Source organism: Pelodiscus sinensis, chromosome 13 (genome assembly GCF_049634645.1).
Source record: "Pelodiscus sinensis isolate JC-2024 chromosome 13, ASM4963464v1, whole genome shotgun sequence".
Taxonomy (NCBI): Eukaryota; Metazoa; Chordata; order Testudines; family Trionychidae; genus Pelodiscus; species Pelodiscus sinensis.
Window position 1 is genome coordinate 17,415,207 of NC_134723.1, and position 27,509 is coordinate 17,442,715.

General features: G+C 41.9%; 1 protein-coding gene across 2 annotated transcripts in view; it reads left to right on the forward strand.

Annotated features, from left to right (window-relative positions):
• The window catches only part of BRWD3 (bromodomain and WD repeat domain containing 3), a 126,248-nt gene that overhangs the window by 37,590 nt on the left and 61,149 nt on the right, over window positions 1-27,509 (forward strand). For both annotated transcript variants that reach the window (XM_075940777.1, XM_075940778.1), the window contains 10 exons: window positions 1,984-2,205; window positions 2,783-2,883; window positions 5,734-5,804; window positions 8,000-8,100; window positions 10,734-10,774; window positions 19,465-19,569; window positions 21,838-21,991; window positions 22,507-22,641; window positions 25,378-25,506; window positions 27,127-27,352. In XM_075940777.1, coding sequence (XP_075796892.1) covers window positions 1,984-2,205; window positions 2,783-2,883; window positions 5,734-5,804; window positions 8,000-8,100; window positions 10,734-10,774; window positions 19,465-19,569; window positions 21,838-21,991; window positions 22,507-22,641; window positions 25,378-25,506; window positions 27,127-27,352 — 1,285 coding nt within the window. The remainder of the gene's footprint in view (window positions 1-1,983; window positions 2,206-2,782; window positions 2,884-5,733; window positions 5,805-7,999; window positions 8,101-10,733; window positions 10,775-19,464; window positions 19,570-21,837; window positions 21,992-22,506; window positions 22,642-25,377; window positions 25,507-27,126; window positions 27,353-27,509) is intronic.

The following is a 27,509-nucleotide window of genomic DNA, read 5'->3' on the forward strand; positions in this document are numbered from 1 at the left end:
AACTTCTTTCTCTTCCCTACCTGCATTTCCAACTACTTTTACATGCAGGCATGTAATAAATTGATCTGTGAAATGTAAATCCATATTACATTTCCCTTTTATTCAGTTGTGCTAGCATATTGTGTTACGCTTTTAAAAATGTGCTGGCAAGATTCTCTTCTGTGCTGAGCAGAACTCTGGGGGGGCAGAGGCATAAACCTGGATCCAACACAGTAATGCCCAGTAGAGAATTCTCCTGCACCAGGACTAGATTATGCTATCTGAGGGCATAACTACACTACCACCGAAAGTCGGCTTAAGATCAGCAATTCTAGCTACGTAAATAATGTAGCTGGAGTCGATGTACGTTAAGCTGAGTTTCAGTGCCGTCCCCACAAGAGGAAGTCAATGGGAGAAACGTTCTCGTCAACTTCCCTTGCTCCTCGCAACTGCAAGGAGTACAACGGTTACCAGAGGCGCATTCAGTGTTTAATGTGGTGGATCTTTAATGAGTGGGTCAATCTCTGTGACAGTGAAGATATTCACTTAGTGGTGTGCAGGGCTGTAAACTCTGTTGATAATCTAACCCAAAGGGTTTGGTTGTCTTACATTTATTATTACAATTGTTTTTGAGTGTAAAAGCAAGTTTTGTAGTCAGGAGAATAAGAGTCAGTAGAGTAATATTTGTTTATTAATTTGGATAAAAATGTGTTTAATAAGTTCAGTGTACCTAGGATTTACTGTATTTGCATGTCAGAAGGATGAAAAGAAGAGAAATGCTAATCACACAACCTTACTGACTGAATTCAGCTTTTTCTTCCTTAGCTTTCATGGAGCTACACCTGCTTATGCTAGGACTGCAAATGGCCTATTATTTCAAAGTGTGTATGTTCATATGCCATAAACTGATGTGGTTTGAATTAAAGCTCGGTGGCATGAAAGTCGGATGACCATGCCATTCCTGGATAGTGAGGCCATGAGCGTGTTATATTGTGTTACAAAAAGTTTTATAGCAGACATCATTAACTCTTTAAAAGAGTTTTAAAAACATCTTGTTTTGGCTTTTTTTTCATTGCATATCTAAATATTGGTGTCTCATTTATCACTTGTTCAATTACACTGAATTCAGAGGGTACCAGAGAATTGTTTTAAAACCAACCAACCAAAAGCCACTTCCCAGTCTTAAATGATTTTCTGTTTATAGAAGAATCATGATTTTAAAGTCCATGCATGACTTCTATCAGGACTAGAAGTGAGTGCTGCATTATTTTAGAAATCTCCTCTTTTAAGTGTTTGAAGCTTTATTTCTACTCTTTGGCGGTTGTGCAGTATTGATAGTCCTGTTTACAGAAGAGCTGGGTGACTATCACTTTAGTCAGTGTAAGCTGCAGGTGTCTCCCAACATTATTCAGTGGCTCAGGGCTTAGTCTCCTCCCAAGACCTTGTCTGATGTAATTTGGTTGGAGAAATTCCACATTGGAAGTTTCATTTAAAAATATTGAAGCTATATGCCACTGGAGGTTGGAATGTTAGATTAATAAATCCTGGTTGGGGTGGATTATTGAGCAGAGATCCCCATAAACAGATACATGATAAACATATATTACATTGCTCTGAAACTTCACATTGTTCTTCAGTCTATCAGGTAGAGATCATTTCCACAAACATGGCATTTATATGAATTTATTACATTGAATAAATGAGGTTCAAATATATGTGGCAGACTCCTATGTATCTGTTATTGCTAACCTAATAATATGGCAGAAGGTAATATAAAGCAAAGACCACTAAATGTTAATGTTCCATGTTCAGATATTTTTGTCTTTTTTAAAGAAATATTTAGAGTCCTGATCCTGCAAAGGGATCCTCAAGCTCAGACTTTTACACTCTTTGAAGTCATTTTGTGTGATTATGGCCCAGTGACTTGTGTTTTATATTGTATGCTTGTCTGTCTAAAACTTATGGAAATGTCTTTGTCACATCTGTGTGTTTGTGTTACATTAGGGCTCAGATGATTGTTTAGTGAAAATTTGGGCTACAGATGATGGTCGTCTTCTCTCGACGTTGCGAGGACACTCGGCTGAAATTTCTGACATGGCTGTTAATTATGAAAACACACTGCTGGCTGCAGGTAGCTGTGATAAGGTAGTCAGAGTATGGTGTCTTCGAACCTGTGCACCAATTGCAGTGCTACAGGGCCATTCAGCTTCCATCACTTCCATACAGGTAAGGGATAACACTTGCTCCAGATTTCAGAATGTCTTTTAAAACGGTGGGGAAGGGTGTTTAGTAGCAATGAGAAGCAGACCTTTTCCACATCTTAAGATGGCATTCAGATCTGCCCCAGGTTAATAATGATCTAAGATCTTTGCCATCTAATCACTTTGTCTGTAGTTTATGTAAAATCCATCAGTGATCAGGTATCTCTCAAAAACCAGGACTATGTAGCACTCTAAAGACTGTTTTTTGTTTTAGGTATCTCACAGACTGACATCCTTTTGTCAGTCTGCATTGAAGGCTATGACTGAATAAACACTCTTAGAGATTTGTTTGTATACCTTTTCAAAATATATCTGATTGCTAAAAGCTTTTATTACAGATCACTTGCATTTGGTTTGCATGCGTCTTAATATGAACTTCAGGGAGCTATGGAAGTTTAGGTTCTACTAGTCTTTTTTAGTCATGGTGGGAAAGTGCATACTTTTAGCAGTGATTTAGATCTTTTGACGTGCCATTTATAAGAAACTTGTATCTAAGAGGACAGGGAAGTCAGATGATTTAACTGCCATAACTGTATTTTTAGTTTTCTCCAGCAAGAAAAGGAACAACACGATACCTCACTTCCACTGGTGCTGATGGAGCAATCTGTTTCTGGCAGTGGCATGCCAACACAATTAAATTTAAGTAAGCTCATTTTGTTGCTATAATTATTCAACTAAAGGAGGAATTTATTTTAACTCCTTGTAAAAAGGCTTGAGATGTGTGGAGCCAGAAAGGGGTGAGATGTGGGGGAGAGAAAAGGTGTGTGTTCCTTTTAGGGTAGATAAATGAAAAGAGAATAATTTCCTTTGCTGTTTAAGAACATAACAGCTATACTGGGTCAGATCAAAGGTCCATCTAGCCCAGTATCCTGGAGCTATCCTCCATGAATGTATCTAGTTCTTTTTTGAACCCTTTTCAACATCCTTCACAACATCCTCTGACAAGGAGTTCCACAGATTGATTGTGCATTGTGTCAAGAAATACTTCCTTTGTTTGTTTTAAACATGCTACCTATTAATTTCATTTGGTGATCTCTAGTTCTTGAGTTATGGGAACAAGTAAACAACTTTTCCTTATTTACTTTCTCCACACCAGCGATGATATTATAGACTTCTGTCGTGTCTCCCTTTAGTCTCCTCTTTTCTAAGCTAAAAAGTCCAAGTTGTATTTTTCTTCATATGGCAGCTGTTCCATACCCCTGCTCATTTTTGTTGCCTTTTTCTGAACTTTTTCTAATACCAGGATTTTTTTTTTTTTTTGAGATGAGGCGACCACATCGAGCACAGTATTCTACATGTGGGCATACCGTGGATTTATATAGAGGCAATATAATATTCTGTCCTTTTTAAATGATACCTCACATTCTGTTTGATTTTTTTGACTGTTTCTAAACTGCCATGATGATTCCAAGATTAGCCCCCATCATTCTATATGTATAGTTGGGATTATGTTTTACAATATGCATTACTTGGCATTTATCAACATTAAAATTCATTGCCATTTTGTTGTTGCCCAATCTCCTAGTTTTGTGATGTTCTTTTGAAGCTCTTCACAGTCTGCTTTGACCTTAACTATCTTGAGCAGCTTGGTATGACCTGCAAATTTTGCCACCTGTCTACCCCTGTCTCCAGACTGATTCTGAATGTTGAATTGGGTTGGTTCAAATACAGACCACTAGGGGATACCACTAGTTTCTGCTGTCCATTTTGAAAACTGATAATTTATTCCTACCCTTAGTTTCCTATCTTTTAACTAGGGATGTTAAAATGTGGGTGATTGGGTAACTGTGTAACCGGTTACACGGCTACATGCACCTGCAGCACAGGGTAGCAGCCAGCTCCCCGGGAGCTGGTGCTTGTTGGGAGCCAGCTTTTAAGATGGCTCTTGGTGTGTATCAGCTTCCGTGGATAGGCCCCTCATGGAGAGCCAGCTGCTATCCCGCACTGCTGCCTCTGTTACAGAGGCAGCAGCATGGCTTGGCAGCCAGGCTCCCGGGAGTGGGATGTAAGCCTGTGTGTAACCGTTCACAGTAACTGTGTAAATGGTTATCCTATTTAGGGATGTTAAAATGCATTTAATTAAGTAAACGTGCTACTGCTGAATTTTTTTCTGTATCCGAGATGGCAGAGTGGGGAGGGCAGGTGGGAGCCTGCGTCTAACGATGAAGTTTAAGTGATGACCTTAAGTAATGAGCCTACAGGCTCATTGGTTAACTGTGTACACATTTACACTTTCACATCCCTAATCCTATTACATGCTTACCTTTTAATGAGTTATCAGTCCATGAGAGGACCTTCCCTCTTCTATTCCATGACAGCTTATTTTGCTGAAGAGCCTTTGGTGAGGGACCTTGTTAAAGGCTTTCTGGAAATCTAAGTATACGGTATTCCCTTGCCTGGTTGGCATGATTATTTAAATTAAGAGCTCGATCTGCAAATGGATCTTTGATATAATTCCCCAATGCACAATTGCCATACTTAGGGCCTGCTAAATTAACAACCTGGACTGTGAAATCTGGTTCTTTGTGTGCTTTTTACCCTATATTATGCAGATTTAACAGGAGAGACCATCATTTTTCATATTGGGAATCCTGACCCAAAAAGGAGTTTCTGGGGAGGAGGGATAACAAGGTTATTTGGGGGAGGGATTGTGGTATTGCTACCTTACTTTTATGCTGTCTTCAGAGTTGGGCCCCCACACAGCAATTGGCTCTTTCCAGCTGCTTAGCTCTGAAGTAAGTACTGCACCCACCCCCCCTTACAATAACTTTGCGACTTTAACTCCATTTTGGGTCAGGACCCTCACAGTCACAACACTGTTATTTCAGATTTAAATACCTGAAAAAATTTGCAATTTTTAACACCCTGTGACTATAAAATTGACCAAAATGGACTGTGAATTTGCTAGTACTGGTCTATGGGAGGAGGAATTGGGGTAGCTACATAAGCCGTTGCAGCTGTCTGAGGGTGTGCTTTCTCCTCATGTTCTGTGACTTACACAGGGCCACAAAGTATTGCTCTCTGAGTTCTTTCCTTTATGTTTTGCAATCAATAATTGTGGAATGTCTTCCTCACTTAATGCCTTATATTTAGGCCCAAATTCTTATCTAAAATGTGCAGGCATGCAAATTCCATTAACTTTAATTGCAGATGTACATATCTTTAGAAAGAATTTCATCCCTAAAAAGTGTGGGTTTGATGCCATGCTTACAAGGTGGCGGCTTACCAGTTTCTATTTTAAGTATGTAACTTAAATACGTTAAAAGACTATTAATACTCAAAAGTAGAATGTGTGAGTTACTCTTAAAATCAGTTCAATAAAAAAGTATCGAACTGATGGCATACTTCGTTACAAATTCTGAAATAAAATAACTTAGAATGGAACTATTGAGCCTTAACTTCAAACATTGAATTACTCTGATATTGGTCGTCTTAGGGGATATGAAGATAAGGTCATAAAATTAAAATTTTCATGTTATTTTTTTGCATTTAGGGATCGTCCTGTGAAATTTGCTGAGCGATCCAGACCTGGGGTTCAGATATCTTGTTCATCTTTCAGCTCAGGTATGTATAAAAGTCAAGAAATAGCACTTCAGTTTTGTTTGTGTCTGTGTATACATACATATAAAATAAAAATGAGGGGCAGCTTTAAAACAATCTCTGGTCTTCTGTAGCTGCTGAAAAATAATGAAGACAATATATCTGGGAATACATTGATATTCTATAGAAGAAAGTTTGTTAATGTTTTGAGATTTTTTTTTTGGAATAAAGCGATTTAAATTAAATGCTCAGTGGCAATCTGTACCTTTAAATTGCTTATTCTTCAGCAGGGGGGAAGATTAGGTTATTTTGCCTGCACTGGGAAATCTATAATTGGAAAGCATTAATTTTTCATGTGGGCATATCATGAAGACATAACTCCTGTTGACTTCAGAGGGAATTTTGCTTCGGCATGGTGGCTAATAGAAAGAAAGTTCCATATCCTTTTAAGTTTATCTTCATATTAAACTTTGTATCACAGTACTGCTTAAAGGAATTACTATTTAGAGTCTTTCTTTGACTTTTGCAGTGTCATAAAACTCTTAATCTTTTTTTAATTCATGCCTGGATTAGAGTGCAGCATCTTCTAATTTTGTTGCCAAACTGGGAAGTCATATTGATTTCAGTCCGTACTTCCTGCCACTTTTGTGTTCATGACTTTGTCTAACTTTTTGTGTTTTGAAAGAAAATGTGTATTTTTCCCCCTTCCTTTCCCTTTAGGAATATTTATACTTTTAAAGAGTTGTATTCTATAAACTTAAAATTAGATAGAAAACAATTTGACAATGAAAAGATCATATGTTCCCTATAATAAAGGATATAAGCAGAGCGTGGAACACTGCTTGCCATTTTGATAGTCTGATACTTCCCATTATCCTATTTTATTTTCTCTTGCTTATAACTTTGCTAAACTTTAAATTTTATGTTCCTGGGTGTATGCCTCAGGCTTTTTTTTTTCCCCATTAAATTTCGGCCAAAATAGTCTAATCCTTTTCCAAGAGTGAGACTGGGGAGAAATAGATTGTTTTGCTTATGTAAATGAACTCTGGTGACTTTTTGCATTGAAAATTCCCACGTTCCCCCACACTTTGGAAAGCAGACTTGAAATTTAGTAGGGGGTATGGCCTCTGTGTCAAAGCTATTTCTTTATTTGTCCTTTTGAACATCTGCCCAAATCAGGGAAAAGTCCATACTTTGAATAATTAGACTGTCATCAAGCAGATATGCAAGAGGCTGAATTAAAGTTGTACAAGTATCTTTAATTTGGGGATTGCGTAATTGTTGAGAACTTGACTTTACATCCTGAATAATGTTTTTTTGACTTTTTTGTGCTTAAAGAGGTTGTCATGTAACATTGATGGTATTGTAGATTTATAAGTAACAAAACTAATCCCAAATTATCAAGTATTGGTTCATTAATACCTTAGTCACAGGACCATAACTTGTGGTAATGTATGTTATCATGTTGCAGTGTGTCTTTTTGAAGGTATGTGGTCTGATTCCCTCTTTTGATCCAGCCATGTAGTCTGCAAGAGAGAGATATTTTACAGTGGTTTTTATCTGTAGAGAGAAACAAAATAATGTATGACTAATTATCTTTATCTGAAATTGCTAGCCTGTTTCAGATCCCTATTAACCATGCCATTTTCCCCCATGAAATCTAGGATTTCAGAAATCACTGAAGCGCTTTCAGTGTCACAAATTAGGCATCCTGCAGTGAATAATGTGTAATACAGTTACACAATTATTACAGGAAAAGAGCGTACCCTCTTAGGCCCTAATTCACTAAAGCATATGAAGTCACTTAGGTCATAAGCAAATTCTTACGTAAGCGCTTTGCTGAATGTGGCCCTAAAGATTTACAAACCATTCTTTGCCTTTTATTTCTGTGGATTGCTCTGGCTGATAGAACTGTGGTAGATCTGCAGTAACTAAATTCTGTTTTTTGAAATGTTAGCCTTGTTTGTTCAGTAACAGTTTCAGTAATTTCAACCCTTCTTTAGCAGTAAGGAGAGACGTTGAAGTGTAAAGGGTCTCAGAAGGTCCAGAACAGGAAAACATTTAAATCAAGATTAAATGTTTATGAACAAGTTTTGATCCCACTGAAAATCTTCAATTTAAAACTGTGTTTTATGCTGCTTTAGCAGTAACACCATATTCACAAAGTTTGTAGTTCCTTTAGTGACTGTTCTTCTCACAGAAAATACTGTCTTTCTCAGGTGGCATGTTCATTGCAACAGGTAGCACTGACCATGTGATAAGAATATATTATTTGGGCTCGGAATCGCCAGAGAAAATTGCTGAGTTAGAATCCCATACGGTAAGAGCTGAAAGAGAAATTAAATCTCTTTCCATTTTTAACTCACCCTGGGTATTTAGGTTTAGCCTTTTATATCCTGTTGGATTAATTTTCTGTCTATCTTTGATGATGGGGAGCAATATGAGTGCATTAGTATCTGAGCACCTTACAATCTTTAATCTTTACAAGAAACTTGCAAGATAGAGTGCTATTAGACAAATACCTTCTAGGGATGATCATACTTAAGCAGCATGGAGGTGAGGGGGACAGGCGGAGCCTATATGCACGGGGAGCTGACTTTCAAGCAAGCTCCCTGCATGTGCTGGCTCCATGAGCCTGCCTGCCCCTCCGCTTGCTGTCTTCTACTGTGTTCAGCAGGGGGTCAAGGGCAGGCAAGAGCTGGTCCCCCGCAGGCTTAAAAGCTGGTCCCTCCTCCCCAGCACCAGCTCCCCAGTGATGCTCCCCCTCCCTCCACGGTGCTGTCTCTGTCAGAGGCAGCAACATGGGCGGGGCAATGGGATGGGGCGCTGCCACAAAGCAGCCTCTTATCCACAGCGGCTGGGTTCACTGTGGACAGAGGCTGTTCCTTGGCAGCAACTCCTGTCCATGGGGGGTCTGAGCTCCCCTCAGACAGAAGCTGCTGCTGAGGAGCAGCCTCTGTCGGGAGCTTTGGCCTCCTGTGGACAGGGGCTGATGCCACCCCATGCTGCTGCCTCTGTAGCAGAGGCAGCAGCACGGGGTGGCAAGCAGCCAGTCTGCGTGGGGAGCTGGTTTTTAAACTGGCTCCCCTTGTGGACCGGTTTCCACCTGCTACCCTGCGCTGCTGCCTCTGCTTGAGAGGCATTAGCATGGGATGGCAGAGGGTTCCCCAGGGGTGTGGCTGAAAGTGCAATGTCTGCCAGCCTCATTCCTGGGGACTATTGAATAGTCATGTAAGCGCTAAGATTTCATGCAGTTACACGACTATCCAATTACACAATATCTAACGTCCCTAGTAAGTACCAGTTGTTTTTTTAACAAAATTTTGAGTTTCACTGGCTTTTGTTATAACTACTGAATTTCTTAAATTAATTTTGATGGAGACTGATAGAAAAAATAGTAATTGTTAAACCCAGCATTAAAGCATTTCTTAAAACCTGTTTGTTGTTGAGCATTAGCAACGTGCTTAGTGATGGCGCAGGTTAATATCTCACGTTCTCTTTATGCTTCAGGAGGTAGCTGAGTTAGTCTGTACAACAGGATAAACTTAGAAAACAACAAATAATCTGGTAGCACTTTATAGACTAACAAAACATGTAGATGGTATCATGGGCTGTGCCCACGAAATCTCATGATACCATCTACATGTTGTGTTAGTCTATAAAGTGCTACCAGACTATTTGTTTTTTAAGTTTGTTCTTTTTATGATTATTGTTAGCTGCTTGATATCAACATTGATAGAACTATTAAATCATGTGGAATTTGGAATATTCACCTATGAAGGCTGAGTGCCTTTGTCACCCCCTTTAACAGTATTGTATGGATTAAGGTCAGAACTTTCAAAGCATTGTAAGGAAACTGCCCAGCCTTACAGAATTTCATTGCATATGGGCTGCCTAATTTTCTTAGGCTCCTTTTTTTGAGTCCAAGCTCAATAATACAAGTATTTGTAAACTAATGGTTACATTTTAAAACGTGACACTAAAATGACATTGTAGAATACCCATGATTTTCTTTTCCATATTTGCTAGTTTGCAAGTTATGTTTTTTCTATCTGTAATTTTTTTAGTGTTCCCAACCTTGCTCCTCCTAATAGCACAAACTGCTGTCAGCATATTCTTGAAAGGATGAAACATCAGGGTCTTATTCCGGAGAACTCTTCATTATTATTTTTTTTAATTACAGTCATCCAGTTAAGGAACAGAATCAAAACCATATGTCCAATCAATAACAGCTAATGAGAGAGGCACATAGCCAATACATTGTGAGCAATCCATAAGCTGTCACTTGTTTGCATGTAGTATTAATTAAAAATATGAATATTGAACAAATTTGTAATAATGTATCTGTAACTGAACAATTAAAAAATGGAAATACAGTTGAAAATTGAGCTCAGATCCTGAAAATTGGTCCAAAAACAAAGCATCGATTTTAGTTTTGAGCTAAAATATACCTTCCCCAACCCCTTTGGGAGTTAGTACTCATTAGGCCTGAGAAGCTGAGAGAGACTTTTTGTTCCTAGCAACTCTACAATTATAGTGAGTTCATAAAACATACAGGCTTCCAACCTTTATTCTACCTCATGCTCGTGGCAGTGTAACTATATCAACACATCTGGGAGAGACAAATATAGATCTGTTCAAGAACACCCTCCCACTCCCACCCTCCAAAAAAAAACCCACCTGAGAGTCTGAGAGATTGTGACATTGACGTCCTAAGTCAGTTTCTGTCCCAGGATGCTCTGTAGGCAGTGCAGTAATTTATTGCTACTTACTAATGGTATAGATCACAATGTCTAGTAATATTTGTTTCTGGAAATTTAACTCCAAATATTTTTACTTCTGTATTCTGAAATTTTATAGGAAGTATGTGGAAAGATCTAATTTGACTGGTTTTTCTTTAATATAAAAATAATTCTAGACTTACAAAATGCCTTCTGCTCTGTTTGTTTTTAGGACAAAGTGGTTGCCATTCAGTTCTGTAACAATGGTGACAGGTAAGCATGTTTTTCGGACTTTTTCAAGTATGACATGTTGTATTTAATTTTCCAAGTAACTTTTTGAGAGAGGTTAATTTGTTTGATAAAAGTACTAATACTTGTCCGAGGTTATACAGTGAGCCAGTGGCAGTGCTAAGTCTGGATTCCATATCTACTAGTATAACCACTACTCCTAGGGAATTTTGTGCCAAAAATTAAAAATTGAGCACGCAGTATTTTATAATTCTGTATATTTTGTCAAAATAACACAATATAATCATTCTAGTTTTGGTTATTTTGGTAATTTATTTCAAAATACCTGTCAGCGAGTATGTCTGCAACAATACAGATGGCAACAAAGATTCCACCACAAGTAGAGATTTAAAGAAACTCCTACAACTTCCCAGTTTCTGTTATTCTTTTGTTGAGTGCCTCTGTCTGGGTGTGCCATATGAGCCAGCTGGGCACATCTAGAGGGAGAACTCGGTCTTCAGACAGTTCTCATTTTTTTGCCATGGGGGTTACTATATTTCAAGTTCCCAAATACAGCAAGCTGCCAACAAGAAAAGAGGTGTGGGGGATATAGTTGGGAGGTGCTGGAGGAGGTGTTTAGGGGCTGTGGAAGGGGTCTGTGTACTGGGAGAGGGAGGGCTGCATGGGTCTCTCAGCCCAGACACCCACACTGCCTCCCTTCTGGAGCGCAGGTGCTGACTGCACTCCATGCAGATTAGGATCAAGCCCCGCAACCAGAGCATGCAGACCAGGGTGACCAGATGTTTTGATTGTATAGAGATAATCCTGATATTTGGGGCTTTTTCTTATATAGACACCTATTACCTGCCACCCACTATCCTGATTTTTTCATACTTGCTATCTGGTCACCTTAGCGCAGAGGCTACAGGACCAGATGCTCCACTAACTATGAGCTGGGGAGTTGGGCTCTGTTGGGTCTAATGACCTCTAGCGGTGACAAACTGTTTTGCAGCACCAATTCCACAGGGAAAAATGAAATTTGGCACAGAATTCGCCCAGGATTATGCTACTAAAAATGCTAAGTTTTTTTTTTTAAATTGCTTAGAAAAAAAATCCGGCATCAAATTCTGTAACCTTACTCCTGGGTGGACTTGTATTCCAAAAGGAGCATTATTGATGTGATGAGGTATGGTCACAGAAGACCCCTTGGAGGTGTTTCCTGGAGAGCTGACAAATCCACTGGAACTCACCTCCTTGTTCTCTGGGGCTTTTCACCACCCTGTCCTGCTGGGCTAGCTTACCTGGTCTCCCCCAGCCACGGCACAGAGCTGAGCTCACTATCCCCTGGAGGAGCAATACAGACACTGAAATTCTTCAGGTTCGAGGAAAATGCAGTTTTTGGTCCAGCTTCCAGGGAAACAACTCCCCAGATGGAATCAGAACCCCAAATGATTTATTTAGATAACCCCCATTTAACAACGAAAGGAGGACGTACACACTGATTATTGATTACACTGGGCTTGATAGTAAATATTTTATTTTATTAAGTACAAGCAGTAGGATGTAAGTGGTTGCAAGTGAAAACCAACAGAGTAAAGTGAATTACAAATTTAAAATAACAAAAAACGCATAGCTAATTCTAACACTTATCATAAACTTATTACAAACTCACCCTAAAACTGTTCTTATTCCGGCTAAGCCTCCAAACCAAGGAAGTCCTCTTTTCCGTGAGGTCTTCAGTTATCCTCTTGGGTGTGCCATGCCAGCCAAAGACAAAGAAGCTTCTCATTGTTTTATAGATTCCATTTTGGGCAGGAATTCTGTTTCAACATTCCACCCTTGCATGGAAAATTACCTGATTAAAACCTACCAGTTGGGAGAGGGTCATGGGACTTCCTAGGACTAACCACTGCTAAGAATTAAAGGACAGAGGAGGCTGTTTACAGTTGATCATCTAGACATTAAGGATAACACCCTTTATGGCTTTCATTTATACATTTAAAACCAAAAAGCATTCCATACTTCATATATCTAACTTTACATGCAAAAATGACACACACACCAAAATAAGAACTACAGATCCAGCAGTTTATGACATTAAGATTGATAGGTTACATGATATTTTGTCCAAAGCATCTTTGAGTTATGCATATTTGTGTCCATAAGCCTATTTCATAAAGCATGGGGGAGAGGCCTGTCAGAATTGAGAACAGTGGGATTATGTAAGATAATAGGAAAAGCTGTTGTGTCTCAGAACAACAGTCCATCTAGCCTAGTAACCATTCTTTTGACAGTCACCGATGCCAGATGCTTTAGAAGGAATTAAGAGAACAGAGCATTATCAAATAATCCATCCCTCCTTGTCCAGTTCCAGCTTCTGGCAGTCAAAAGTTGAGGGACATCCAGACCAAGGGATTGTCCCTGACTATCTTAGCTACTAGCCACTTAGAGACCTATCCAACATGAACTTACCTGATTTTTTTTTTAAACCCAGTTGTACTTTTGGCCCTTACCATATCCCTTTGCAACTAGTTCCACAGGTTGGCTGCAATGGTTGAAGAAATACTCCTTACATTTGCTTTTAAATCTGCTGTCTTTCCAGTTCATTGAGTGACACCTGGGTCTTGTGTTATGTAAAGGAATAAATAACACTTCCCTGTTTGTTTTCTCCATAGCCGTCATGATTTTATAGAACTCTATCACAACCCTCCCTAGTCATCTTCTTTCCAAGGGTATGTCTACACTGCACGGCTATTTCTAAATAAGGTATTCCGAAATAGCTTATTTTGAAATAGCACACCTACATTGCAGGGAGCCTTAAAATTAGTCCAAGGCAGGCTTCCCTAATGTAGAAATGCTCTCTAGATTTAGAACCCCAGGAGGCACCGGGGAGGAATAACTTAGAATTGCTCTGGTGAGGAGCTATTTCGAAATAGCAACAGTGGAGTGTCTACACACACCTGATTTTGAAATAGCTATTTTGGAATAAGCATTATTTCTCGTGGAATGAGGTTTACAAAAGTCAGAATAAGCCATCTGTCATTTCGAATTTATTTTGATATAATGGAATTCCTGTGTAGACGCTCACATTATTTGGAAATTACACTAGTTATCTCGAAATAATGGTGCAATGTAGACATACCCCAAGATGAAAATCATACTTCTGGAGAGTGGTGCTAGTCCGCATGCCTAAGGGTACTGGAATCTGATTGTTAAGTGAAAGATTAACAAAATCTATAGGATTGTTATGGATGCATAGATGTCCCAGCAAGTAAACTTGATGTTATGCTTTGGAGGGTGACCTTGCAAAGTGCTTAGTACCCTCTATCTCCATTGATTGTAATAGGAATTGAGGTTTCTAAACGTCTCACAAAAGGTATTCTGTGTCTTGTAGGGTTAAGTTCATACTGAGTAGCATGTCTTTATTTTTTAATTCTGGCAGGACCAACTATGCCAGTAAACCTAGGTTTCTGTATGTTTCCTACATAATTAACATTTCAGCTGGAAATTGCAGGTTAAAAGATGGCATCTAAATTGTCAGTTCTGCGGCCTTAGTCACATTAGAGCAAGTTTTTAAAATATGCAGGTTGGTGGGGGGAGGGTGAGAGGGAGCGTTTGCTTTGCTACAGCCTAATACCTTTAGAGTAACTATTTTTCTTACAGAAAGCAGGTGCAGTGCTTCCTGGAACTTCAGAGAGCTGAGGAAGAGTGGTTACTATACCGCTCTTGCAAAGCTCAGCCAGCCCTTATGGCAAGCAGAGGGGAGACCCTGGCATAGCCCTGCTTGAAACAGCTACAATTGGGATTAGTGGTTTTTGAACTCAGAGGAGCTGTATTTTTCCCATGTCTTACATTGAGACGCAAAAGAGGGAGGCTACTTCTGTTGTCTTCCCCCCACCCATTTCACAATTTTCCCTTTGCATTTAGGCGCAACACAAAATTCTTAGATTTCAAAAGCAGTGTGCGCTTAGATCAACATCCTAGTGACGCAGTCTACAGAGCAGCTGGCCGAAAGGACCCAAGAACCCTATTTGATATGGAATGAAAAGACAATTTTATTTCCTCTTTTTCTCTTTGTTGATTGTTTTTTAGAGGTGGGGGAGGAAGGCAATCAATTCAATTTATACTCTCATTTTTTTCTAAATTTAGCATGTCATATTAAACAAAAGCAAAGAAATTAAAAACTACAGCTCCATCAGAATATGATTTTAGTTCTATAGCAGAGATAGTGGGATTAAGAATGTTATTTGGTTTTTATATCTGATTTAATAGAAAAATATCCTCTATTGCACAAGCTTCTGAATGCATTTCTGTCATTTTTTTTGTTTATAAAAGCCAACAGTTGGTGTATATTAAAGCCCTTTCCAAATAGCATAAAACTGCTGATATGCTGCAAGACAAGACATACTAACTATGGGTATGTCTACACTACAATGTTAGTTCGAACTAACGGACGTTAGTTCGAACTAACATTCATAGCCGCTACACTAGCGCTCCGCTAGTTCGAATTTGAATCGAACTAGCGGAGCGCTTAGTTCGAACTAGGAAAACCTCATTTTACGAGGATTAAGCCTAGTTCGAACTTACTAGTTCGAATTAAGGGGTGTGTAGCCCCTTAATTCGAACTAGTGGGAGGCTAGCCCTCCCCAGGTTTCCCTGGTGGCCACTCTGGCCAACACCAGGGAAACTCTATGCCCCCCTCCCGGCCCCGGACCCCTTAAAGGGGCACGGGCTGGCTACGGTGCCCGTGCCAGGTGCAAGCCTGCCAGCACCCAGCCAGCAGACCCTGCACCTGGCACGGCACAGAGCCACCCACCCGATGTCCCCAAGCCCACCCCCTCTTCCCGGGACCAGGCTGGCGGCTCCCGGGAGCTTGCCCTGGACCGCAAGAGGCGGGCACCTTCCTGGGCTAGTGCAGACATCGTGGACCTCACTAGGCACAGGAAAGTGGCCATCTAGGGCAGGAGAGCTGCCAGCCTGGCCACCCAGGAGCAGGTGTGCATGAAAATCAAGGGGGTCCACTGAGACCCCCGACCCTGAGCCCTGAGCTTACAATGGCCGTCCTGGGTCAGACCAAAGGTCCATCTATCCCAGTAGCCTGTCTGCCAACAGCGGCCAACCCTAGGGACCCTGGAGGGGATAGACCGAAGACAGTGACCAAGCCATTTGTCTCGTGCCATCCCTCTCCAGCCTTCCACAAACTTTGGGCAGGGACACCACTCCTACCCCCTGGCTAAGACTACTCCATGGACCCAACCTCCATGACTTGATCTCACTTTCCTTTCAACTCTGTTCTAGTTGTAGCCTTCACAGCCTCCTGCAGCAAGGAGTTCCACAGGTTAACTATTTGCTTTGTCAAGAACAACTTTCTCTTACTACTTTGAAGCCTGCTACCCATTCCTTTCCTTTGGTGTCCTCTAGTCCTTCTTTATGGGAACTCATGAAGAACTTTTCTGTATGCACCCTCTCCACCCAACTCCTGCTTTTAGAGACCTCTATCCTGTCCCCCCTCCGTCTCCTCTTTTCTAAGCTGAGAAGTCCCAGTCTCTTTAGCCTCTCTTCATATGGGACCTGTTCCCAACCCCTGATCATTTTAGTTGCCCTCCCCTCTCCCAGCCTCTCTCTTCCCCTCTCCCACCCCCTTTTCCCAGTCTCCCCCAGTTTTGTTCAATAAATTCAGATTCCATTTTTGAACACAATTGTCCTTTATTTTGTACATCAATAAGAAGGGGGGCTAGGGAAGGGTAAGTGGAAGGAGGTGAGGGAGGAATGGGGTACGAGCCCCCGATGGGGAGGACTGGGCTGGCTCTGCGGGCTTCTGGGGGTGGAAGCTCTCCTGCAGCCCCCCAATTGCCCCCTCTGCAAGTGCAGCCGGGCTGATGGCCGAGTGGTGTGATGTGCCCAGTGTGGGTACTCCGGGCAATCCAATCCAGGACTACTTTGCAAGCGGGGCACCCCTGAGAACTGTCTGTCCGGGGTGGGGGTCGGGACCCTTTAAGTGCAGCCCTCGGCTAGCCTGAGACAGCATCTCCACGCTCTAAGTCCTCCTGTGATGCCCTGCCGGCACTGCTTCCGGCCATCCTTAAGCCCTGTTCAGGGTCCACTCAATGTGGACTTGCTAGTTCGAATTAGCAAAACGCTAATTCGAACTACTTTTTAGTTCTAGACGCGTTAGTTCGAATGAGCTTAGTTCGAATTAACTAAGTTAGTTCGAATTAACGTTGTAGTGTAGACGTACCCTATCTGACCTAATTCCTTGATGCCTGATTTCTTCTGTCAGGCCTGTCCCGGGCAATAGCTTGAGTAAGCAAATAGTCATTTCCTATGCCCTGAAGTGAAGCAAAGCAGAGTTCTGAAAAACCTGTAAGAAGAACACATTTTTGTTTCAAACATGCCTTCTCCAATCCTCACATATTCAAATGTATGTGCTATATGCTGTTAAATGAAGCGCCTTCACTGACCTCAACTATAGGGAGGTTCTGTATGGAAAAATGTACTGTATAGGAGTAGGCCAAAAGCCTTCTCTCCCATGATTTTAGCTCTGGAATTTGTGTTGGTTTCTATGTAAAGGGAAAAACGAGGCTAGTTTTTAAAAGAAGTGGGAGATAATTTATTGTTCTGTACAAATGTCAGATTACATTTGTTTATAAAATACAGTTAATTTAAAACAAAAGCATATTTCCTTCCTCTCATTTCAATATATTGAGACTTATCTACAAGCAGCTCTCAGTTAATTGTCTTTCTTATTATCAGCAGCAGAGAGCGCCACTGTCCATTTCCCCTCACAAGAATACACATGGACCATGTATCGTTTAGTATTCTCTCTTTTTTTTTTGATGATTTATGTACATGTCTCCTTCCCCTCCCCCCAGTGTCATTGGGTGGAGGAACTATATCAGTAGACTTTTATTTTGTGCAGCATCTTAATATTTCCTAAATTGAAATAACTCTCTCAAGTGTTTGGCATGAATTATTGTGAACAATGGTACTACAGGTTGGACCTCCCAAAACTGGGATTCCTTCATCCGGCAACATCTGTGGTCCATCTTGACCATGGGTGTTCCTGGGCCAGGGAATCCTGGCTGGGAGCCCCAGTGGCAAGAGGACTGGTGGCTCGGAGCCCAGCGGAGCTGAGGCTGGAACCAGTGCCGGTGCTCTGGTAGCACAGCAGGTGCTGTGGCAGCCCCGTAGCAGCGCTAGGGACATGACAGTCATGGTAGCGGGGCTGAGGCTGGGACATTCCGGGCTACCGGGTATGCGGCAGAATGGCAACCCTGCAGGGGTGTGGCTGGGGCTGGCAAGGGGAGGGAAGGTGTTCTGGGAAGCCGGTAACAGGGGACTTCTCTGGTCTTGCAAATTCCCTCATTCAGGATCGGTCAAGTCCCAAGGGTGCCACACCAGAGAGGTCCAACCTGTAATTTTTAGTAAGACTATTGCCCTCTATACACCATTATGGATCCATATTACAATAAATTAGTTAATGTACATATGAGGCAACTGCTCTCTATGCCTCCAGCCTTCTGTGGGCTCCACTTTTACAGGATCTAAAACCTTTGTCTTGGCTATCATTCCTTTGGTTTTATTCATGTTTGTTTGCTGAGCGCTAACAGTGTGGCTAGGCACTCTGCACAAAAGTAATACACACGCTGTCATTGCCTATAAGATCTTTTGATCTAGAAGATAAATACTGGATTAGAGTTAGAGAATAAAACCAAAAGGCCTATGGTATATTTTTCAAAAGTTCCTAAGGTCAGCGTTATGCTATAAATCTTTGTTGGCATAGTTATGTCAGGGATAGGAAGAGGTGTGAGTTCTGACGAACATAGGTGGGCTAGCAAAAGCTATCACTGAAGTTTATACTGGCAAAATAGTGCCCTTTTTGCCAATATAAGCTGTGTGAATGGTAGGAATGCTTTGCTGTCTAATGTGTTGATATAGCTACACCAGCAAAGTTCTTCTAATGCATATGTGGCCTAAGTGATGTAGGCATACAAGTCCCATTGAGAGTCCTAAGTCACTTAGACATTTGAAAAGCCCCTCTCAGCCTGTTGTATTGACACTTTTAATATAAAATCCACAACCACCTATTTAGATTATAGGAGTAATGAAAACAGAGTAGTCCTGTGGCACCTTGGAGACTAACAAAAATATATAGGATCATGAGCTTTCATGAGTAAAAAGCTTCAGGTGATTTTTGTTTATGAATAAACAATGTTGTTGGGCAACCTTAAATTAAATAAATTGGGGCATTTTCCTGGTATAAGACAAGCTAAATATTGTTAACTGATGACCATGACAGTTTTATTTAGGTGAGTGTCATTTTATTAAATATTCAATTTTTAAACCTAAAATTGTTTTTTAACCTAAAATGAAGCTGTGTACATTCATCTGTACAAACAGGACTATTCATTTGCAAATTTGGGCACAATTTTCTAAAAATATTAATGTAGTATAATTTAAATAGAACCTGGCCATATATTTTCTTCTCTGCTGTCATTATAAACTGATTCAAGGGACTTGCTGTAATTAAAAAGAGTGCAGCTTATATGGAGTACAACATTGAATTCATTCCAAGGTCATCTGCTAGCTCTAACTGTAATTAATCTTGTGTATAATATCTTGTTTTCTCATTACAATCTGGAACAGAGATGTACAAATAAAATGGAAGGAAAGATTACATAATCTCCGGTTTTGATGCTGAGAAATTACATTACTTTTTCCATGTTTGCCTACAGTTTAAGATTTGTCAGTGGGAGTAGAGATGGAACAGCAAGAATATGGCAGTACCAGCAGCAAGAATGGAAGAGTTTAGTCCTGGATATGGCTACTAAAATGACAGGGTAAACGAAAAAAAATGCTAATTTATATTATTCCATCATCTGTGTATAAGAACAAAACCTTTCCAGCAATAAATTTAAAAAAATATATATTTTTCTTATATTTTGAATTAATCTTAATGCATGTAGTTTGGTGTGTATTGAAAATGTTGTATCCTTGTCCATTTAATGACACAGTTCTTTTCAAGATTTTAATTAACCTTGAAATTAATCTACATTATTAACATACTTCTTCAACAGTTTCATCGCTCCCATGTTTGGAACATTATTCAGCATTGTAGTTTTTTTATGTAGAGTCTCTCTCTCTCAGAAAGAAGCTGTAATGGAACTTTATGTATGTGCAAAAAAAAGTGTTCTCCCTCTCTCCCTCCCTCCCTCCCTCTCTCCTGCCCTCCCTCCCGCCTGCCCGCCCGCCCGCCAGCGATGATTTTCTTTAAGGTGGCCGTCTGATCGTAATTTAGATTAATTTAACCAGTAGGTACTTGTGATGGAATTTACTATAGCACACAACAACAGAAGGAAAGAATAATGCCTATGGGTTGGGAAATGATTAATTTTGAAGGAAAGAGTTGAACAGTTAGGCCACTTTTCCACTTGCAGAAAGATTGATGTTGCAGTGCTCGATCTTCCAACGTTCGATTTAGTGGGTCTAATAAAGACCCACTAAATTGATACTGAGAGCAGCCCTGTCAGCACTGGTACTCCTACTTCTTGTGAGGAGTAGGGGAAGTCAACGGGAGTGTTTCGCCCATCAACCTCCTGCTGTGAAGATGGCGCTGAAGGTTGGCTTAAGGTATGTCAATTCCGGCTACATTTTTTACATAGCCGGAATTGCATTCCTGAAGCTGACCATTCCCCATAGTGTAGACCTGGCCTTATAGTTGAGAAGTTAGAACAGGGATAGAAACTACTTCAGCTTTTTAAAGAGAATTAAGATCCTTCAGGAAAAACAAGCCCTTTCCTAGTTTTGTAAATATGGTTATAAATTCTAAGTGTTTATAAATTGTATTGATGTGCATGCATCTCATAGCACAGTTTCAAAACAATTTTTTTTAAATACTACAGAGAGTAAAAAATCTTCCTAGCTCAATTGTAAGCTCTTTTGGGCAAGAAATGTCATTCACTATATGTTTATACTGCATCTAACACAATGGAGCTTTAGCTCATTGCAGTCTTTACCTGCTGCTGCAATGTAAATATTAAATAATAATAATAGCTAGTGTACTCATATAGAGAAGTAAAGGATCACAATTATTGTTAAATACAGTTAATATTTCCTGTATCCTGTTTCCACCTCAACAAAATACATTCTGGAGTTGTATGCACCATTTATTTATTTTCAGATTGAAACTTCACTATTTTGTTATACCCAATAGCACAGAGCAGTGGTTCTCAAACAGTGGGTTGGTACCAAGGTTCCTCCTAAGCTGTGCAGCCATGTAGCTGCCTAATAAGTCTCTGGAGGGGCTCCAGGCTGCTGCACATGGAGCTGCCACAGCCAGGGGAGAAGAGAAGTGGGCCTCTCCCCTGGCCACGTCAGTTCCTTGCTGCCCTGCTGGAGCCAGAGGAGTTGTCTTTCCCGCAGTGTTGGCTGCTCCGTGCCACAGCCGGGGGAGAGAGACGTTCCTCTGGCTCAGCAGGGAGCCATCTATTTCACACCCTCCCCCGCCACTCACCTCCCCCTCACACCAAATGGAAGTTGCCCCAGGTAAGCGCTTCTTCTTGCACCTTAACTCCTGCCACAAATCGTCTGTGTGCTGAGTGAATTTTATTTGCATTGGCATGAACATGATGTGTTGCACAATCTCTCCATACTGGTGCAAAAAAATTCGTTCTGAACATGGACATAAAAATTAGAGGGAACACTGGTTGGAACCCCAAAGTGGGTTGCAACCCCATTTTAATTGAGTCTCCAGAGCTGATGTTAGACTTGCTGAGGTCCAGAGCTAAAGCCCAAATCCCTTCCCTTGGGGCCAAAGTCAAAGTCATAGTGCTTCAGCCCTGGGTGGTGGGAGTCTGGTTATTGGCTTTGCCCTCCCCCACTTCACTACACAGGGCAATGGGGCTTGGGCTTTGTCCTTCCCCCACTCAGGGCAGCAGAGCTTGGAAGGGCTCAGGCTTCAGTCCCCTGTCCTGGAGTCACATAGTAATTGCTGTTGTCAGAAAGGGGTCACCATCCAATGAAATTTGAGAACCCCAATTGCTACTGAGAAGTTCTGCTGTATAGTTATTGAGGTATGATTTGTTCTTCTCAATTATGAATTTCCACAGTAACAACTTGTTATCTGGGGAGGACAAAGTAACTAAAATGAAGGTTACTATGGTGGCTTGGGATCGATATGATGCCACAGTCATCACTGCAGTCAACAACTTCCTTTTGAAAGTATGGAATTCGACCACAGGACAGCTTCTTCATAGTTTATCTGTGAGTAACATTCTAGTGTTTATTTCAAAATTTCTTACTTCTGTGACCAGAACAGGAGTAAGGTCTTGATTCAGCCATCCTTACACATACTAAGTAATAGCTTACTCTTGAAAGTAAGTCAGCTGTATCCTTCTCTTGAGTCCTGGTGTAAGGAATGTGTATTATGAGGAAAGAAGAAATGACCAAGTACTGCTGCTCTCCAGCGAATGCTGGCTGACATAGGAGCCCTTTAGGGCCCTAGCCAGCTAGTAGTATTAAAGCTGCTACAAGCTCAAGGAGCTGCAAATGTCCTCTTTTGTTGGACCCCCACCTCACTTGTGCCCAGCTGTGAGTCTGAGCTATTAGGCAGTGGAAGATAGTAAATGGAGGTAAACATCCTCCTAACATTGACTGAAGAGTGACACAGTTCTAATCTGATATACTTACATATCACTGACCTAAAATAAATACTTAGTTGAGCATTAAGCTTTTACATGGAAACACTATTTTCCTTCTCTACTTCCCTTTCATCACAGGGCCATGATGATGAAGTTTTTGTTTTGGAAGCCCATCCATTTGACCAAAGGATCATGCTTTCTGCAGGTCATGACGGGAACATTTTTGTTTGGGACCTTGACAAAGGAACAAAAATTCGCAATTACTTTAACATGGTAAGTACTGTCAGGAAATATTTTCACATTTGTATGAAACTGGGCTTTGGGAAGCAAGGAAGCATTTTAAGAATTTTAATGATTTTAAGAATAATACCAAGACTTTTGGCAATCTATCATGTGTATATCTTTGAAAATTAGTAGACTGTTTCTGACCAACTTTTTCAGAATGGAGTTTAAGAGAGTTGGCATTAAGATTTAGGACAGGGGTTCCCAAACTTTTTGACACGGGGACCAGTAAATCCATTCACGAACCTTTGGAGGACTGGTAATGTTTATTTGCATATTTGCATATTTATTAATCAAATGATGAATATTCAAATACGTTGTTTCTGGTCCTCCCAAAACCCCCAGTGCCAACTTTAGCAAAGCTTTTGATATGGTCACCCACAATATTCTTTCCAGCAAGTTAAGGAATATGGATTGGATAAATGGACTGGAAGACAGATAGAAAGCTGGTTAGACCAGGGGTTCCCAAACTTTTTACTTTAGTTGGAACCCTTTTTTTTCAATACTGCTTTTTGCAGCCCAAAAATATAAACACATAAAAAACAAACTGACAAAATACCGGACATATGACAGCCTGGTATTTTCTCATTAGGTAAGTTGTATTATTACTAGATGTATCAGTATGTAGTTTCGAACTGCCTGGCTGTTAAATGTGCTCAGGCTGCATGAGTGTGTCTACGAGCCAGACAGTTCGCAACTACTCGAGGGTGTGTGTGGGGGGGGACACAATAGAATCCCCGGGCCGGACTAACTCATGCTTTGTGATTTGCGGGGGGGGGGGTGTGGGGGGGAGACAGGGGCAGCGTCCCAAGATCTGTATATGGCCGGGTCAGTCCCACTCCCCACAGGCCGATTCATTCCTCCCCCCTGCTCCCCCCGCTGTGCCTCTGGCCAGCCCCACTTCCCCCAACCCCCTCCCAGGCAGCCAGGTCCCCCCTGCTTCTCCTCCCAATCTCCCTTGGCCAGCCCCGCTGCCCGCATCCAGCCCTCCTTCCAGCAGCCACTTCTTCTCCCCCCTCCCCAATCTTCCCCAGCCAGCTCCCTGCCCCCAACCTCGCACCCTCCAGCAGCCCTTCTTCCACCGGCCCCCCAATCTCCCCAGCCTGCCCCGATTCCCCCGTCCAGTGCTGCTTCTGGTGGCCAACTCTCCTCCTCACCCCAGAATCCCCTGGCACCTGCACCTTCCCTTAGCCCTGCACCCTCCTGATGCCTCCACCTTCCCTTACTGCCCCTGCTCCCTTTGCCCTCTTTTTCCCTGATACCCACCCCCTCACCACTCTCTTCCCCATCCCTTCCTGCCCCTCTGTGCCCTCACACATGACTTGCTCAATCCCCACCACTCTCATGCCCACCCCTTCTTTCAAGCCTTCTCCCAGCACCTCCTCCTGCAGCCCCCAATGCCCTTCCCCTCTCCTCTCCTCTCCCAGCATCACCCTGTCCCCCCTCCCACTGACACCTGCCCTCCTACTCTTTCCCTCATTGTCTGCACTTGGCCCCCTGGCATTTGTCTTTCTCTCCTGCACCCTGTCCCTTGGTGCCTTCCCCTCCCCCCGCCCAAGCCCCTTCTCCTTCCACTCCTTTCCCACCGCACAAGCCCACTGCTGCCTCCTCGCCTCCACCCAAGCCCGTTCCCTACCTTCTGCCTTCCACATTGCAGGACTGGAGGCCGCCGGAGCCAGCGTGGCCCCGCCATGTGCCTCTGCAGACTTTTAAAATCCTGGGCCGTGATGTCACGTCACGCCCGGGCGTCCTCCCCGCCCACGTGCAACGCCGCACATGGGCAGCAGCAGGCAGTGAGGAGGAGCCGCGCATGGCGGGGACACTCTGGGGGCGGGGTAGGAGGACGTGCGGAGGAGGGATGGCGTGGAGGGCCCCGTGCCAGGTAGAGCCAGGGGAGAGACCCAGCTCCACATATCGGTGGAGCGGGGCCCCCGGCTCTGTAACTCTCTGGAGTTACATAATACATAATGCAGTTACATAATACATAATGATAATTGAAGAGTCTGAAGTAGAACAGATTGAATCTTCATATTGAAGCTAGTGTACAAAATAAGGATGTTATTAACTAGTCAACTATCCGATAAGCAGATGCTTATTGGAGAGTCAGTCGACTAGTCGATTCACCCCTCCCCCCCCCACCCCCCCCCGCTGCCTCTATCAGATAGAGGCAGCAAAGGGGGAAGGAGGGAAGAGGGAGTACTTCAAAGCAGCAGCGCCACACAGCTGATCCCCAGCTCAGCTGTGTGGTGCTGCTGCTTTGAAACACTGAAGTGGCATTTCAAAGCGGCAGCGCTGCAAGGAGCCCAGGGTCAGCTGGGGAGTCGCCAGTTTATCCCGGGTTCCATTGAAATGCTGTGCAGAGCCCGGGATCAGCTGGGGAGTCCTCTGCTGACCCCGGGCTCCAGGAGGGTGGTTCCACTTTGAAATTCACAAGAGCCTCTGCTGGGGACTCTTGTACATTTCAAAGCTAACATGCCTGCGTGCAGTTTGGAGTCAGTGGGACTTCCTGCTGGCCCCAGACTGCACACGGAGTTCCGCATTCCTCCTTTGAAATGTACAGGAACCCCAGTGGGGCTCTTGTACATTTCAAAGGAAGAATGCGTAAGTGCCTGTTGAGTAGTCATGGAAATTCTATCGACTACTCGACTAGTAAATTAACTGATATTTAACATCCTTAGTAGAAAGTAAATTATTTAAAACTGGATATGCTGTGTTTGTATATTACAGATTGAAGGCCAAGGCCATGGTGCTGTGTTTGATTGCAAATTCTCACCAGATGGACAGCATTTTGCCTGCACAGACTCACATGGACATTTGCTGCTATTTGGTTTTGGATGCAATAAATATTATGAAAAGGTGGGTTGATTGAAACTTAGGCTTCTGTATCTTGGGCTGATTCTGTTTGCGAAGTGTTGTTTATGATAATTCTCTCATCATGAGCTCTAAGTCGTACTTGTCTGTGGGTATATAAATAAAAATCTGCATGTGTTTAAATATCCCACAGCAAATCTTCTTAAGGTAGTGGGAATTGAGGATGTTTGCAAATGCGAAAAGAATATGACTTGAAAAAGAAAATAACGTGGGGTAATCTTTGTATATACTTAACCTAATGTAGCAAGGAGAGATGTCACTGATCAAAATGTGCCACTGCTATTCTTTCAAATTTTATACAAGTTCTTCTCTCCAACACAGGCAGTCAGCCCGTGTCATGTTCTGCTAGATCTGATAAAAGCCTTCATTTGATGTAAGAGCTTCCAACTGCAAATGGAACAGAAAATTGACGATATAATTATTGTGCAGTGATTCCTCTGAATCAGTGCCTGTGTGTGAATTTTAGAGCTCTGAAAACAAGAAATGTTAGTCTCAGTGCCAGACTTCCAAAAGGAGCCTTTGCAGAGTGCAGGCAGAGAGCGAGGCACATATATGGAGCACACTTGGCAGCTGCCAAGTGTTTGCCCTTGCAGTACATGAATGTAGCTCAGATTCAGTGACATGACAGCATGTCATCTCCCAGCTTCTGTAACAACTGTCTACAAGCCCTTTGACTTCACCAGGACCCTGGCCTGGCTACATTTTGTTCTCTTGACGTGTCCGTTTCACTCAGGTGGATCTGGAGTTTTAAACTTTACCTCAATACATTTTGATATGTGCTTCTTGGGTTTGGGGAGGATCAGAGCTATAATTTGAGCCTCATGCATATGAAAAAAGAATTAGAATCACCAGGAGATTTTGTAAATACCATTTTTAAGGGGTGGGGCTAAGTCTCAAGAACTCATTGCGAACATGATCCTGAATTTGGTCCTCTTATTCTGTCCTTGCACTCATGAGGTACAGTCTGCATATGGATTTCAAGACATTGAGTCAGCTTGTGGATTTTTGTCCACTGAAAATAGTCGTCAAACAGTGGTTCTGAAGCTTAAATATAATAGTATTGCTGCTCTGCTATAATAAAAATGACGTTCTGGGGTATGAGTAGGAGGGACCAGTAGTGGTTTGGGCTTTGGAAGTTTTTAGACTGATAGAAGTATGTTTAGTTTACAAGAAATGTGAAACTTTTCTTCTGAGTTCCTGTTGGCACCTGGGTGGTTCATTCTTGCTCTCTTCCCCACCTGCTTACCTCATCTTCATGTACAAGCTTAATTTTTTTTCTCTATCTGTTCTTCATTATGGCCAGTGAAAGACTGTACCTCAGTTTTATAATCCAGCAAGGTCATTCCTTAAGCTGTCCCAAGGAGAATCATTAGAAAGAGGCAGAAGACATTTACTTCTATTCTCTTGCCACCTTGCTTGGCATGTCGTGCTGCTGAAGCTTGATTGCTCAGTAGTATCATAATTTTAAAGCTTTGAGTACAGAAGCCATTTGTGTTTTCCATCATGGAATTGCCTCTGGTTGTTGTGTTCTAAGGATGCAGAAACCATTCTAAAGCAGACTGCTGTTAGTGACTTCTAACCTAATACTAAATTTCCTTTATATAGATTCCAGATCAGATGTTCTTCCATACAGATTATCGGCCACTAATCCGTGATGCTAATAACTATGTACTGGATGAACAGACCCAACAGGCTCCACATCTCATGCCTCCCCCATTCCTAGTGGATGTGGATGGAAATCCACATCCCACAAAGTACCAACGTCTTGTACCAGGACGGGAAAATTGTAAGGACGAACAACTTATTCCTCAGCTGGGATATGTGGCTAATGGTATGTTATCTTAAACTCTTGTTTTATATGCATTTCAGTAAGGTTATTAATGCTAATAAACTAGGGGAAAATTAGAGAGAATAATCTATTTTTTTTACTTAAAACCACCAGAGACAGGAGTTGGATTATTGTAGATAAACTATAGCACTTACACATT